This window comes from Cyprinodon tularosa, unplaced genomic scaffold, assembly GCF_016077235.1.
Source record: "Cyprinodon tularosa strain WSP-4 unplaced genomic scaffold, ASM1607723v1 ctg10, whole genome shotgun sequence".
Lineage (NCBI taxonomy): Eukaryota > Metazoa > Chordata > Actinopteri > Cyprinodontiformes > Cyprinodontidae > Cyprinodon > Cyprinodon tularosa.
Window position 1 is genome coordinate 1,267,215 of NW_024037782.1, and position 17,299 is coordinate 1,284,513.

Genomic DNA, 17,299 nt, shown 5'->3' on the forward strand with positions numbered 1-17,299 from the left:
TTTAACCAGTAATGTGTATTCTTTCAAGTGAAAAAAATATCAACTTAGGCTTAAACTATTTGCATTTGATGATTTCTGGAAGCTTTTTTATTTAAAAGTTGTTTTTCCATTTCTCAACAGAGAGAAATTGTTAAATTGTTGTCTATTATGATAAAATAATTATATTGTAGTTTACAAATGTAAACATTTATACCCAGCCAATTGGAGGATCATTTCCAAAAAGTTTTTAATGAACAATGTGTGAATTACACAGAAATGCTTTATTTTTATTAGAGTTTCTAAAGCTTTTTTTGTATTATGTTTTTATAGAGCAACTCAACATGTGACCTTTAAATCATATTGGTCCTTGGTTATCGATGAAATATTTTAAATGTATTATATATTTCTAATTTTAAACATCTAGGAAAACAATCTGTTCTTTTTGAGAGTCATTCATAAAAACATTCCTAATAAATCTTAGAATAGACTAAAGTTTGATCTTATTTTTAGAAGCTCTCTAAGACTATGAACCTGTGCATCTTGTCATCACCATTTTGATTTATATTTTGCTTTTTAATCATGCATCACCTCCAGATATTGTTCATCTTGTAACTAGATAAACTAAAGTTAAAATAAAAATATTTTTCTCTCTCTCTCTGAATTTATCACAGTGCTCCAGTATGTTCTGTGCCGTGAGGTCGCCCTTCCCAATGGACCCCTTTACCGTGTTGCTGGGTTCCCTCTCTCCATCCCATGTCATGTGTCCGGATATGAAGGGTCGCGTACCCAGGAGTTTGAGTGGTTCCTCTACAGGGAAGATTCCGGTGGAAGGCAGATGGGAGTGGTGTCCACCAGAGATAAAGGTTTCCCTTATACCCCTTTCCAGGCCAGAGTGAGGAACGGGGAGGTCAGGGTGGAAAGGGATTCTGGGGATAAGGTCCGACTGGTGATCCAGAGGCTTCGGGTCGAAGACCAAGGAAAATATGAGTGTTATACACCAAGCACGGACACTACCTACCAGGGAAATTACAGTGGCTCAGTTACTGTCAAAGGTAAGACCAGCAAATCTAAGTTTCTTTCTCTTTCTTGAACGTTTGATCTTGAAAAACTCAACAGAGTCTTTTATAGAAACTACATTAAAGCATATACAGCGGGTGAACACTCTACAATTTTTCTCTGTAAAAATATTTCTAGAGGTGCTGTTGACATGACATTTTCACCAGATGTCGGTAACAATCCATGCAATCTACACATACAAAGAAATCAAACCACAGATGCCCAGAAATGAAGTTATTTGTAATAAAGTGAAATGGCACAGCGTAAAAGTGTTGAATAGACTCAATGAAAATGATTTAAAGCTTTTTACAAAAGCCTTTGTTGGCAATGACAGCTTCAAGATGCCTCCTGTTTGGAGAAATTAGTTGCATGCATTGCTTAGGTTTGATTGTGGCCCATCCTTCCACACAAGCAGTCTTCAGATCTTGGAGGTTCCATGGTCCTCTTCTGATCTTTAGTTCTTTTAGTAGATTTTCTGTTGGATTCAGGTCAGGTGATTAGCTGAGCCATTTTAGCAGCTTTATTTTCTTTCTCTGAAACCAATTTAGAGTTTCCTTGTAAATGTCCACCCACGTTTCATCTTCATCATCCTGTTAGATGGCAGCAGATTTTTATCAAGAATGTCTCCCTACATTTTTCCACTAATCCTTCCTTCAATTATTTGAAGTTTACCAGTACCATATGCTGACAAACAGCCCTACTCAATGATGTTTCCACCTCCAAACTTTACTGTATGTATAGTGTTCTTAGGGTAATCTGCAGTGTCATTTGACCTTCAAACATAATGTATATTATGGCATCCAAAGAGTTAAATTTAGGTCTCATCTGTCCAGACTATATTCTCCCAGTATTTCATAGGCTTTCTAAATGTGCTGCAGCAAACTTTAAATGAGCTTTAACGTGCTTTTTCTTCAGCAATGGAGTCTTGCATGGTGAGCTTGTACACATGCCATAGTGGTTGAGACCATTACTCATTGTTTTCTTTGAACAATTGTACCTGCTAATTCCATGTCATTCTGGAGCTCTCCAAGAGTTCTTTAGCTCTTAGACAACTGTTCTGATAATTCTTTTCACTCCACTGTCAGAAATCTTGAGAGGAGCATCTGGAAATGGTTGGTTTATTATGAAATTATGTTCTTGCTGCCTCCAGATTATGGCCACAACAATTCCTAACTGGAACATTCAGAAGTTTAGAAATCCTTATGTAACCAATCCCATCATTAAGATTTTAAAAAATAAGGTTGGGAAGGTCTTGATAAAGCTCTTTGCTTTTACCCAACATGAGATGTTTCTTTTGTGACACCTTTTATAGACCATCATTCGGCACTGAACCAGCTGATTATCATTTGCACTGACGAGGGGCAGGATTGCTTTCTAATTACTGAGAGATTTCGGCTGCAGTCTTGGTTTTCCATCCCTTCCTTTCCTTTCTTCACGTGTGCAACACCTTATCCCTGTGCCATTTCCCTTTATTAAACTTAATTTCTGGAGATCTATGGTTTGATTTCTTTGTATGTGTGAATTCCACGGATTGTTACCGACATCTGGTGAAAATGTCATGTCAATTAAAAAAGGAATTGTTTTTGCTGGTAAAGATTCTGATTGATCCAGGTCGTAGTCATTACAAAAAAGTTAAATGAAAAACAAAAAAAACAATCCACTGGACTTTGTTTCTAAGTTTGAAGAAGTTTTGCTTCCCCTTATCAGCGTTGATCATCAGTTCTATACCTAAGTAACACTTTTGCCAATTTTTGATAGAAAATCTGTTAATGCTTTTCCTAGGAAAAACAATTCTTAAAATTATCTTTCTTTTTTAGAAATGGAAAAGCTCTCGTTGTTACTAGACAGTATTCTTAGTTTAACTGTGATGAACATCAGCATGGAAAATACTTAATTGCGACATATTCATGCTGTTGTGGAGATTACTTTGTGAGAAGATCTTATCAGCAGTTGAGCGTTGCATCGACCCGATGCATGTTTGTTAATAATGGGAATCAGGGTTTGACTCGGTTCACAGCAGCATTCCTCGCTCTACTTCATCGACTCGTTACTGTCCATCTAGCTGTTTGTGCTTGACAGCCACCAGGTAAAAACACAGTGCAAACAGTTGCCTACCCTCTTATATGTTTTATTTCTTTTTGTCAAATTTTAATGTTTTAGACCATTACACAAATTTAAGTATTGGACAAATATATACTGAGTAAATAAAAACTTTTTTAGGGCAAAAAAGAAGCCTGTTCTAACCAACCTGGCCCTGAGTGTAAAAGTGATAAAATGCTTTGATATTCTTAGTGCGGAAACTCATCTATTAGGTAACAAAACAGAACATGCAGAAGTAAAATTAACTTTCTGTTAGTCTCACATCAGTGTTTACAACCTAGCAACACAAAGGACACCAAAACACACCAATGACAGGGATAGAACCACTGCTGACCCAAATCCACTTAAATGCCATCTTGATTATCCCCAACTGTTTGATAAAAAAAAATATATGTACTTACAAGACAAAAGAAGAGATTTTTTTTTTATAGTATAGGTCTGATTAAACCAAGTACAAAATAAAAACACTTTATTAAATCAGCAGTCAAACATGATGGTGGGGGTATGGTGGTGGGGGCTGCTTCCGGACCTGGACCTCTTACTGAAATGTAAATAGTCCCTATATATCCTAAAAGACATTCTCCAGTAATCAGTTTGAGAGCTTAAGATTAACCAACTTAGAGTATACACAAGAACTATTATCATAGGCACACGGGGACATTTCATGTAATATATTAAGGTTTTGGATCTGCCTGATTAAAGTTGAGACTTGAAATGAGTTGAGATGTGGTGTCATAACCATAATAAGGACATTTATGCTTCAGAACATTTTCAAATGGGCTTAAATAAAATTAAAAAAATTAATAAATTGGGATAAAAAATGTGTCCGCAGTTTCGATGGCAGTTATTGTTACAGAGGGCAGGGGGATCAGTTATACAGTGGGTACGTAAAGTATTCAAACCCCTTTAGATTTTTCATTTTTTGTTTCATTGCAGCCATTTGCTAAATCAAAAAAGTTCATTTTATTTCTCATTAATGTACACTCAGCACCCCATTAATGTACACTCAGCACCCCATCGTGACAGAAAAAAAAAAAAATTTGCAAAAAGAAAAACTGAAATATCAAATGGTCATAAGTATTCAAACCCTTTGCTGTGACACTAATATATTTAACTCCCATGCCGTCCATTTCTTCTGATCCTCCTTGAGATGGTTGTCCTCCGTCCAGCTGTGTTTAATTAAACTGATTGGGCTTGATTAGGAAAGGAACACACCTGTCTATATTAGACCCTACAGCTCACAGTGCATGTCAGAATAAATGAGAATCAGGAGGTTTCCACCTAATAAATAAAACCATGATTTTCAAACTGGGTTTTTTATTTACCCTGTTTTTCTTTATTGTCACCCAAATTTTATCACATTAAAATTCAATGATCTTAAACTAGGGTTTCCGCAGCTCATTAAAAATCATTAAAAGTCATTCAATTATTTTTTTAAATTAAGGCCTTAATTGGCATTAAAATTCATTAAATGTGTCTATTGTGGCATTTAAAATGCTTTATTAAAAAAAAAAAGTTTATAAAAGCAATTTTGTCAGACATATTATATCACGATGTATTTGCGTGGAACTGCTTGATCGCAAAGCTGTATATTCAGAAAAGAAGCTTGAGTCGGAGAAAAAGCTAGAGAATGTATTAAAATTATTTCTAAGAACATTAAAAAGCATTAAGGTAGAGTTATTCATTCCTGTACAAACCCTGTAAACCTATGAGTGTAACAAAGGCAAGACGACAAACACAAAACATTTTTTTTTATAAAACTTTTTCAGAAGAGTCTTTCTGATTTTGAGAAGATTAAAATTCTGTCTTTTTGTCGTCCCTCAGTGATTCCAGACTCTCTCCAAATCAGCTATACTCGCTCCCTAACCAGCCAGCCTGTTCCAGAAGGAGCTGAATTAACTTTGACATGCTCGTCCAGCATCCGGTCTGAGCAGCTCACCCATCTGTCCATCACGTTCGGAAAGCGTGACGGAGGAGAGCGTTCAGACAGCGGAGCTGGAGGCGAAGTCAGCACCATAAGAGAGATCATCTCCATCGACAGGCTTCTGGGTGTTGTTCCAGGACGGTTCTACAAGAAACGCTACGATGATGGAGAGATCACACTGGAGAAGAGGAACGGAGAGGGCGGACAGGGGTTGTACGTGATGAAGATGAAGGCCGTGCAGCCTGATGATGCTGGGTCGTACTTCTGTGAGGCCTCGCAATGGATCCGGGACCCTGATCGCACATGGCAGAGGATCGCTCAAAGAACCCTGGATATCGGCAACTTAACAGTTCAGCCACTAGGTAAGCTGATACATTATAGCAGGGTTTGTGTTGCAACTAAACATCAAATAGTAACAGTCCCACAACACAACTGATGATGGATTTTGTTTTAGAAAGAACCCCTTAAAGAATGTTGGAGCTTTAATTTCCACTTCTTTGCCTGTAGGAAATAACTGGTGTTTACTTCTAAATAACATTAAAGACGATGACTATAGCCCCATTTACACTACCCTTGAAAAACCGATCCAGGCCCAGACCGGTCCGAGCTTGGATCGGTAACCAGGCCAAGCTCAGTTTTGACGACCGTTCACACGTCACACTTATCTCGGTTATCTCGACTCCTTGACTCCTCGCCTCCTAGTGACGATGTGCGGTATTACTGCTAGGATTGAAGGAGGGACTCAAGCAGCTGGTGGCGGTAATGCACCAAACGCTGTTTGTCAACCGCCGTAAAACCCAAGAAGAAGAAGACGAAGGAGGAGGGAATCAAGCAAATCAAAATGGCGGCGCCCGTCACATTCAGAAAGTTATGGTTGATTATTATTGCTGTACTTCCGTGTTTGCGGTGGGTCAGGCGAAGACGGCAACCTTGCGCGGATGTACTTGAGAAAGTCGGCTTTTGGGAAGCCATCTTTGAATGGAGTGTGAATCGGCATGTTCAGCCAGTCGGCGATGACGCGTTCTGCTCATGCGCTCTTGTTATCAGAGAACCGAGCCAGGAAAAAACCGAGCCGAACCCACCTCGGGAACTGGTCTGCAGTTAGCGCGGTCCGGTTATGTCTATCTCGGTTCAGTTCAGGTTGTTTCCGTTCACACACGACAAGTTATCTCAGTTACTGAGCTCGGACCGGTCTCGGCTCAGTTTTTTAAGGGTAGTGTAAACGGGGTATATAAAACAGGTTTAACAGCAAATTAGTCCTAGACTGAGAAGATTGTGTAGATTACAGGGCTGGGGACAAAGGAATAAGGAAATTAGCTCAGTATTATGGGTTTACAGCTAGATGTAATGTTTGCAAAGGAGACTCATTGTATGAAGTTAGCTGTAAAACTGTAAAAATAATGTAGAATGTAAGGTTTAACCACATGCATACACTGTACCGAGATAACTGACAGATTTTTTAATATCTCATATCTTTGAGGCTCACAGTGTCAGTGAATAATCTGTTAATTTCCTATGTAACTGTTTTCAGAGAAAGAAAGGAGCATTTTCCCTTTTTTCCAATAAATGACAGGTAACAGAAAAAGGAGAAAATCAATTTGAATGTTTGGAAATAATTTGACGCAAAGTAAGGCTTCGAGGATAGAAAGAGGTAAAAATTACATAAGTCTGTAAAGAGTTATCAGAAGTGAGAGCTCAAATAAAGGATGAACATACTGTAATCCCCTTTTTCACAATCAGAACTGAGAATAATCAGCCAGCACACAGAGGTTTAAAGGCTGTGGGCCTCATGAACAAAACAGATGAAGCCTTTATACTGAAAGTTGGCAGAAGGGAGGAATTCTATAATTTCCGACAAAAACTTCTCATCTACAAACAAGAAATATGTTCATAAATCCCAATATGCATGGAATTAACCTCTGCGTGCATTTTTGTCCACCTCGCTCAGCCCCTAGCTACAAATAAAAAAAAAAAATCTATAGTATTACCCTGATAGACCCACCATTGGTCAAAATAACCTTGGTAACTGTGCTGACGCTCCATCCCAGAGGCTTTGTTAACAGACCTCAGTGATAACACAACCGGCAATTTAATGAGTAACAGAGACTCACTAAATCAAATAGCTGAAATAGAAAGATATAAAGATATACATTCATCATTCAACAGGAAAAAATCTGTAGCCATTTTTTGTTTTAAATTGTTTGTGTCAAGCCCGAACTGTTGTGTCGAACCGCCGCATTAAGCTCAATTATTGTAATGTCTCTAAATTATTATAATTCATATGAATATGTGAATTTATATGTGGAAGTATAATTAATGTTTAAAACAATTCAGGTAATCACAAACATGGTTACTATAATACTATATAAACTATAATAATTATATGTTATAAACTGCGTTATATTGTTTACTTAAGCATACTTATTGTAGTCCATTAGAAGTAAAGAGCATCATTAAACAGAAAATGGAAAAAGATGCAGAGGGAAGTAGGAAAGATGAGTGGAGGGGAAAGCAGAAGAGAAGACACAAAAATATATCAAGACTCAGATTTGGACACACTGGATTACAGCTCACTCTTTAGAATAGGGAAACATCACTCAGGAAATTGTGACTAAAAAGAAACTGTAGAGCATACAATGTTACGTTGTAGAAAACGTCAAAGTTAGATACATTTTAATACCAAACCTTGAAAAGACAAAGATATAATAAATATAAGGTTTAGGTAACAAGAAATGTTATCCTTTAATACTGCAGTTTCTTCAGAATACTGGCTTATTAGATAGCGTTTAATTTATTTATATATCAAGTTTATTATGTTCTTTTCCTGCTAATTATTTAGTTTATTTTGAATTGGGGTATTAGAGTCCAGTTGGTGGCGGTAATGCACCTTCAAGTTGTTTGCAAACCACCATAAAACATCACAAGAAGAAGGAAAGAGAAGCACATCAAGATTACAGCTACTTTTCATAAATGTCATATTTCCCTGTGGTTAGTTGACATTTGCTGCCTTATAGTTTCTTGTTTGACTGAAAAAGTTTGCCTTGCTACTGCACATTTTCAACTACCATACACTTCAACATAACGTTCATTTTTAAACATGACGTTTGGGATTAAAATGTGGTGATTTTTTTTTTGTGTGTGTGTCTATGCACGCCTGGTACATGAGGCCTCAGTAAATCCCAACAACACCCCAGCCGGTCTAGTTTATCCTCTGTTCTTCTCTGAGTATTTGGACACTTTCCAAGTTCTAGGTACTCTAGGTTTGAATTAGAGGAACGTTAAAAGAGCGCTTGGCTGTCAGGTTAAATTATAGGTTGGTTGGCTGACATGGGAGCTGGATCGGAGCTCGTCTGCCTGGCTGTGTGTTTCTTGTATGGGCTGCCTTTTACAGTTGCCTTTTGTATCTCTACTTCTTTCTCTCTGTTTGCTTATGTCTCCTTGAACCGGCCTCGGCAGATAGCTGCTCACACTGAGCCTGGTTCTGCTGCAGGTTTCTTCCTGTTGAAAGGGAGTTTTTCCTCTCCACCTTCGCAACAAGCATGCTTAGTGTGAGGGATTGCATTCGAGTCAATGACTCCATGCAATCAACTGGTTTTCCTTAGGTAGAAAACTTTGAATCAATTTGACTGTATGGTCTGGTGAACTGTAAAGTGCCTTGAAATGACATGTGTTGTGAATTGTCGCTACATAACTAAACTGAAATGAATTGTTTAGTTTGGACAAAGAATAGTTTATGGAAATTAATAAGGTGAATCTCAAACTCATAAAATTGTCATTATTTCAAATGAGAGATTTTTTTTCAAATAAAAACAAAAAATGAAAATGCATTATAAGATAATTCACCATTAGGGTTGGGAATTGAAAAGATTTTCACGATTCCGATTCCCTTTTCGATTCTATGAAACGATTCGATTCTTTATCAATTCTTTTTTCGATTCCAATTTGGGGGGAAAAGGAGAACAAACAGTTTGATTATCAGAATCAACTTTGTTTACTTAACTATTGCACAATCTTACAAACTCAACAAGATCAAGATGTCCACAGGAAATGTGAAACTGGAGTAATATCTGTGTTTAAATGAAAAATGAATACAAGAACAAACTTAATAACCAACAATGTCTAATAACAAATGATGGGATAATAACCTATTTTAAATAACAAAAAATACTAATTATAAAACAGTAGTAGGGAAAATTAACAGTTCTTTTGCAGAAAGATGAGCATATCTGCTTTTTCTGGAAGGATACAGGGTCTTTCAGGGCTTATGGTGTCTCCAGCCGTGGAGAACACCCTCTCAGATGGGATGGAGGAAGCCTGCACACAGAGGTAGTTTTCAGCCAGTCCAGATAGCAAGGGCAGCGTATCTTGCTTGTTCCACCACCACAGTGTGGCGCTATCCCTGCAGGGGATGGAGGGCAAGCTTTTATAGAGCTGGATTTCCTGATGTACCCTCTGGGCTAAGGAAAGACGGGGCTTTGATTCACAAAGTGACCGCAGCTCGTTGTCTTCCTCCTCGAATAGTTCTTCCAACTTGCGTAACTTGCGTAAGTTGCGTAACTTACGTAAAAAACGTGACGTAAGTCGTGCTCGGCTCTGGTGCTGCGGGAATCGAAAAAAGAATCATTCAAAGAGCTGCCAAACGATGCCATGGAATCGGAAAATACGGAACCGGTTCTTAACAGGAACCGGTTTTCGATTCCCATCCCTATTCACCATACAGAAATAAAAAATAAAATTTAAGAAATCGTTCTGAATGAATTTCCTGGAAGTCTGTGCCCCGACAGTGATATCTCATGACTGACAGGCTGCGTACACTGGCCTCCCATCGCTAAACCAGCTGGATTTATAAATCAATAGCCGATTGCCCGTATGACTGCTTCTGGCCTTGCAGCGCTTCTAAAGGATTATATAATCTTTTTTTCCCACCTTGGCCTCTTTTTGCCTGCAGAGAGGATAACTTTCTGTCAGGCTAACATGTTCATTATTTTTTTAGATAACCACTGCTGTGGCGGATAATCTTTTCTTTAAACATATTTTTTCTCACCCTGCAAAAATGGAAAATCACCTTATAGCATTTGGTAAAAGGTATTTTGTAAGCATATGTTCATCCGATGTAGTGAATGTAGACTTGTTATGATGATTTTAATGTCAATGAAATTATTTATTTTGTTTTATTTTGTTATGCTGCATAAAGGGGCTATCAGGTGTTTCTTTACACCACGAATATTTGCATCCAGTCTCTGCGATAAGATTGAGGTCACAATGAAAGCTTATGAGTGCTTGCATTGTTTTCCTTCCTAACAACACTCACTGACTTGCTCCATGCTATTATACATTCATTGTTTGCCTCTTGGTACTAATACAATGATCTTTTTTTGTTTATATAATTGATGCATCTTTTTTTCTAAAGGCATCCCGTTTCAGCAGTAAACAAGTCTTTGCACAGACAGTAAAAATATGGGTTAATTATTATTATTACGCTTGATTTTATTGACATGCAGACTAAGTGAATAAAGATAGATTTATGTAAATAAAAAGTGGATTTATCACATAGGCAAAGCCTCTTTAAGTTTCTTAGATCTTGTCATATTACAAATACAAACCTTCAAAGAATCACACAAAGTACTACATATGAGTAAAACGGAAGGAAGTTTCTTTTTTTTTGCTGTTTTATTTAAAAATAATAGTCAGAGGTGTGTGCATAGGTATACAGCCCACCGATGTGGAATCACTCTGCAAAACAGATGGATGTTAAGTATCTCAGAAAATTTTTATTTTTTTTTTTGGCACAGTTTCCACAGTTAGTTTTAGATCTGAACTTGGGTCTATTTAACACATGGATGTGCGTTTCTTTAATCACTCATTTTAGCTCCACTCTTGCAGATTTTCTTCCACTATTACTCAAATCTAGCATGAACTATGCAGCTTCTCTGTCCCTGAGGAAAGGCAGTCCCACAGCATGAGACTGCTACAGCTATGTTTTACAGTGGGGCTAGTGTTAGTGGGGCTAGTGTTTGTTGACCTACATAACTTTGCCAAAATGGCTGGTGGCAAACCTGGGAAGGAATCTTTAATGACTTTAAAAAAAAAAAAAAAAAGAATAAATTCCACCCTTTATGAAAATTTGTAGAGAGCAAATGCAATATTTGTTTTGTTTAGAGATTCACCCATCTGAACTGTATGTCTTTGTAGCTCCTCATGAGTTACCACAGGCTTCCTGGCTGCCTCTCTAATAATGGTTCTTTAATCCAAGCCATCTGCAGCTAACAACAACAATACAATATGTTCAAAGTTAAGATTTTTGAGTTAGGATCTAACTCTGCTTTAAACCTCTCAGCAACTTTATCTCTGACTTGTCTGCTGTGTTTCCTGGTCTACCTTAGCATGAACAGTTTAAACAAAGTTGTGTTTTGATCAACTCAAAAAAGAGTTTGCATTATGTAAAAAAAACTGGAGTTGGTGGCCCGGTTAAAGTATTTTGGGGTCATGTTTGACTAAGTTAAATTATATAAAAAACACATACATCAAAAAGCGTTAAAATATAGTTAAATTTACTTTCAAATTAATAAACATATTTGACCTTTATTAGAAATCTCATACCATCCTACCCACACTGTATGATATCTCCTATTTTGAATCCTGCTTAACTGCATGGTCCTTTGTTGGTGCCACTGCACCCAAGCTATTTGAACAATTGTATTAAAAGAATATTAATGTAATTGATTAAAAGACTACATCTTTTCACCTATTAGAAATTTTGAGAACCTTAAAGCCCTTTTTTTTCTTCAAATAATTGTCCTTTTTAGAAAGAAAAAGGCCTCCATGCATAGTTAGTGGTGCAGTTTCTGAAGATCACATTAGCACAAAATGTTCTCTCTATCAAAGGCTGCTCTAATTGGAACACATTACTAATGACAGGTACCACCTACAACTCATTTAAAAACATCTTAAGGAAGGGCTTCTTGCACAGCAAAGCTGCAACCATTAGGATGAGCTCCACAAACACAGACTTATCATTTTATGTCAGGAGTTGGTTAGTGTGTAGAGAATGCATGGGTTGATCAGGGGCAGTAAATGTACTGCGTTGGCATCTCTGTAATCTTAGCCTGTTAATTTTAAGTAATTCTGTGTTTAATATATTAGCGTTAGTTTGGAATGCTGTTTTGTGCGTAGTGTGAAATGTTTCTTGCTGTGTTGTTTGTCTTGTATAAATTATAAGGTATATGCTCTGTGTTTTGGTGGTATGTTTTTATTACATGAAACTGCCGCCTGGAAAGTAGCCTTACGGATTTTTTTTACACCACCAGCTGTATGTTCATTAATATGCATTTTTCTTTTCCATAAACAAATGAAAAAATAAATGAAGAATAATAATTAAAGGTATCGTTGGTAATTTTCACGAATCTTGTAAAAGACCCGCCCTCTTCACAAAAAACACTGTACCGACTGCAGAGAGGGAAAGCCTATTAAACGTGTGCGAGAGCGTGCATGAGCCCATTTCTCCTTGTGCACGCTCTGTTTAAAAGTAGCTGTTTGCGTCGCTAATACAAGCTTATTTTCCAAAAGAAGATTTGCAATTTTTCCACTATGTCAGACTCACCCCCGGTACATGAAAATAGGGATGAGAACCAGAATGATTGACAATTAGGAGGACACCTTTGATGATCCTACCGGAAAAAAGAACATCCTCCACTATACCTTTAATGGGGCTTTTTGTTTGGTTATTTAAATCAATCAGATTCCAAAAAAGAATATTGATTCTAATGGGAAATAAAATGTTGTAACTCAGCATTTTATTTTATTTTTTTTCCCAGTTGTTTAAGATGTTAAAAGCTGCAGACGGGTAGGAACTTTTATAGTAGTCTGTCTTGCAGTAGATCTGGAGAAGCCTCCGACTAAAAGCACTCTGTTGTTGTTTAACAGCCTTCTGAAGAGGATGTTTGCTGTTTCCATATTCTACATAATTCTTTGTGAAAGCATCTCCAGAGGTTCTAGAGGAGTTCCTTAAAAATGAGCTTTTTTAAGCAGCTTGTTGAGCTTCTTTAGGTCATTTATTCTGATGCTGATACTTCAACAGACGATAAAGAAAGAGATCACAGCAGACTTATGGAAGAAATGCAGCATGTCACTGCAAAAGATAATGGACCTAAGCTTCCTTAAAGGAATAGTACACCCAAAACATGATTAGCCTTCATTTTCTACTCACCCCCATGCTGAACAAAACTCTGGAGTACTTTTTTGATATCTCAAATGCATCTGGAGATCTGGGAGGCTTCTTGCTGTCTGCTGACATTCAAATAATGGAGGTCTATGGCGCCCGAGACAGAAAGGTCCACAAAAGTCCACAAAAACGTGTCAATATTCCTCCATACTGCTCGTCCAATGTAATCCAAGTGTCCTGAGTGGGTAGCGTCCATAATTTACTCGAAACGAAGTCATTTAGAATGTTTTTAGAGCCTAAACAGTAGTGTATAGGATTTCCTAATAGCGCCCCCATGCGCGCTCACGATTCTACGGAAACCGCGGCAGACCAAACCAGCGCATTCAGCTCGGCAAAGAACTCATGCTCTTCCTCAACACTGAAGTCCTCAGACATTTTTCTTTCGTTGTTTCTTTCTTTGCACAGGTAAACAGCACATTTCTTCTTCTACGCTTGCATTATCGGCAGAGCAGACGCTGAATGCGCACTTTCTTCCGGTTTGGTCTGCCGGCTTCCGTAGAATCGTGAGCGCGCATGGGGGCGCTATTAGGAAATCCTATACACTACTGTTTAGGCTCTAAAACGTTCTAAATGACTTCGTTTCGAGTAAATTCTGGATGCTACCCACTCAGGACACTTGGATTACATTGGGCGAGCAGTATGGAGGAATATTGACACGTTTTTGTGGACTTTTGTGGACCTTTCTGTCTCGGGCGCCATAGACCTCCATTATTTGAATGTCAGCAGACAGCAAGAAGCCTCCCAGATCTCCAGATGCATTTGAGATATCAAAAAAGTACTCCAGAGTTTTGTTCAGCATGGGGGTGAGTAGAAAATGAAGGCTAATCATGTTTTGGGTGTACTATTCCTTTAAGAGGCACAGTCTGCTCTGTCCCTTCTTGCAGACGGCTTCACAGTTGAGTCAACTGTTCAAGTGAAAGCAAAGGCATTTTTTTTCCTTCTCCACCTCCACTTCTTCTCCCATGATGGTAATGTTCTCAAAAATACCTCTGTGCTCACAGAGCTGCTGGATTTATACCCAGATTCATTCACTCGCTGGTGGACTTTCTTTACTGTCAATATGACACCTAAAGCATTTATTTTCACTGGCTTGTCTTAAAAGTAGAATGGCTGCAGTATTAATGCATTGCCCACTTCTGAGAATATTACAGCAGTAAAAGCCTTTTATTTGTAGCTGTATTGGACATTTTCACCATCATTTATTGTGGTCTCTCTATGAAGATGAGTGATATCTTTCTTCATGATAAAGGTATTAGGAATATTAGAACAAATATTTAGGATTAGAGTTTGACCAGTTGTATTTAATTAGATTTTTAATTACAATGTTTTTTTAAGCATGTAAATTACCCATTGGTGTTTAAATCAATTGAATCTCTGATTTTTCAAACATTATAAGCATCTTATTCAGCACAATAAAAGACAGACATACTGAAAGAGCCAGTCTAATTTTCTAGGAACTGCCCCCTGCAGTATCTGACTTCCTTTGAAGATGTAAATCAGAGTCCATTTGTGGCGTTGCAGTCAGAAGAGCTTTTGGTACTTAATGCTTTTCAATCTCTCTCTCTCTTTGAAGCGGAGTCTCTGGGTGTAACATCCTCGCCCAGAGGGGAGGTGACCCTTCAAGTTGGTTCCCCTCTCATCCTGACCTGTGAGGTGTTGGGTCTGGCATCTGAAGTGAACTCAGGTCTGTTGGTGCAGTGGATGAAAAGGGGATCTGTCAGTGGAGATATAGCTGGAACCGGAGGAGTAGAGGTACTGCCATTGTGTGATAAAATAATAAAGATAATTTACTATTTGTAGTGTATTTTCTGTTATATAGAGAATGTCTTTGCCTATCTATAGAATGTCAAATTTAGGTCTGAATAATATTGTTTTGATCCATTCTTTAAAATGACATGATATGTGAGAGTAATTGAGAACTTGCTGCCATTTAAGGTTGAAGTTGCTCGAATGAGCCCGGATGGTGTCGTAAGCTGGGGAGATGACCTCAGCAGAGCCAGTGGTGGCTCCATGGAGAAAGTATCAGAGGGGAAGTACTCTTTGAAGCTCTTCTCAGTCCGACCTGCAGACTCTGGGGTGTACCGCTGTGTGGTCAGTGTGTATGCTGGCAGGAAAAACCCCAGCCCTTCTACGCCTGCAACACTCACCCAAAGATCAGATGGAGTCACAGTCAACCTGAAGATCAAAGGTGAGCCTCATATAAAAAAAAAAAATTGTATATATCTTTATTAAAGGAGTTTTTAGCAGAGCCAAACTAATATATAAACTAGTTTTATTTTGCCCACTAACATATTGATTGAATTGATCTTTCCTCTGTCGTTGTTTGACACATTATCAAATATAGGCAGTGGTGTCTCACAAAGGTCGCCTAACCTGCATGTTTTTGATGTTTTACTGCTTTAAAAGACCTGAATTAAAAACAGAATGAGTTACTAGCAGGCTCCTATGGAACCTGATGATCAATTCAGGTGTTTAAAGAAAGTTTCTTGGAGCAAAAACGCATCTAAAACACACTGGATATGTCCATTGGTAACTGGTGTCAAACACCACCTGTCTCCGCTAATATGTGGCTCTTTTTCACAGAAAACTTTAGAACTGACTGAGTCTCATTGGTTGTACTCCTCCCAATATTTCTGATCATTTAAGTCGGGGGTTTCTAAACCATTCTTGTGGCAATAGAGGGTGACTGAGGAGTACAATGTCTACAAATGGAATATAATGAATAGGCTTAGCATATATTGGCTGGGCAATATAAGTGTGTGTAACTTTTCAAATCACAAAGGTCTGCCTAAAGTGCAACAGTTTTGGGCTAATGCATTCCAATTATTATGAACTTGCATTCTACTTGCTAATACAATGTTTAGCCTGATGTACAGTCACACATCAGCAGATGCTGAAACAGACACAAATTACATTATCTAAATGCTAAAGGTCATGGAAGGTTTCAATAATGAGAAAGAGAGGAAAGACGGTTTTGTAATATTGAGTCACCCTATCTGTTTGCAAATACTCTAACTAAAGATCCATTATGCAGATATGTAAGGGGGATTTCCTGTCTCTTTTTTTTTGTTTATTTGTTTAACTATGAAAGCCAATAAGAGTTTAGCAGTTTTTTTGGATACAATCAGCTGTGTTCAAACCTAGATGTAAACTTGGATTTTTATTTATTAATTTATGATGTTGAGCTTTAGCCAAATCCTCCTAATATAAGATGGTTTCGGTTTGTGCTTTTCACATTATTTCTATTTCTCTGCTTTTTAACATAGTTTATTTTTTACCATTCATAAATCTCCCTTTTTCCACACAGAAGTTTTGGTTTCAGCTGTGGCTCAGCTCCCCCGTGGCCCCCTGCTGAAAAGAGGCAGTACCGTCACCCTAATCTGCAACACCACTGTGACGACCACAGGTCCAGTGCAGGTTCAGGTGCAGTGGCTGCGTTGGCCGATGCCTAAACCAGTCAACCCCAGGAAACCTGGGGGAGTTCAGTTGGACTCTGGAGCTGTAACACCACCCATGCTCATTGCTGCTCTAATGTATGACGGTGTAGCAAATATCTACGTCAACGACAGTGAGATCAGCATTGACCGGCTGTCTGCCATCAGCTACAGACTGAGAATCCACATGGTAACGGTGGAGGACCAGGGCTTGTATGGGTGTCGTGCTGAAGTGTGGGGGCAGGACCAGCATGGAGGCTGGTACAGCACTGGAGCCAAAGCAGAGTCAAACGCAGTGAATGTTTACCTGTATGCCAGAGGTAAGAGCCTCACTCTTCCAAACACTCCTCTTCTCATTTATTTGCACACATGTGTCCCCTGATGGGTACAACATAACTAATTCACTGCTCCAAAAAGATTGTGAGGGGTTACAGCTAAGTCAATGTGTCCAAGATTTTGAGAATAAACCTGGTGAAACAAAAATAAAGTCAAAATGGCTAATGTGGAAAAACAACATTGCACATTTAATGCATTTACTTTTAGTGGCTAAAAAAGAAAAACAAATGTTCTGCAGTGGCCTATTAA

The 17,299-nt window shown here is 38.2% G+C and overlaps 1 protein-coding gene across 2 annotated transcripts in view; it reads left to right on the forward strand.

The window, feature by feature from the left end:
• Positions 1-17,299, forward strand: part of igsf8 (immunoglobulin superfamily, member 8) — a 28,752-nt gene that overhangs the window by 8,708 nt on the left and 2,745 nt on the right. For both annotated transcript variants that reach the window (XM_038295550.1, XM_038295631.1), the window contains exons 3-7: positions 651-1,031; positions 4,960-5,421; positions 14,854-15,032; positions 15,216-15,468; positions 16,588-17,034. In XM_038295550.1, coding sequence (XP_038151478.1) covers positions 651-1,031; positions 4,960-5,421; positions 14,854-15,032; positions 15,216-15,468; positions 16,588-17,034 — 1,722 coding nt within the window. The remainder of the gene's footprint in view (positions 1-650; positions 1,032-4,959; positions 5,422-14,853; positions 15,033-15,215; positions 15,469-16,587; positions 17,035-17,299) is intronic.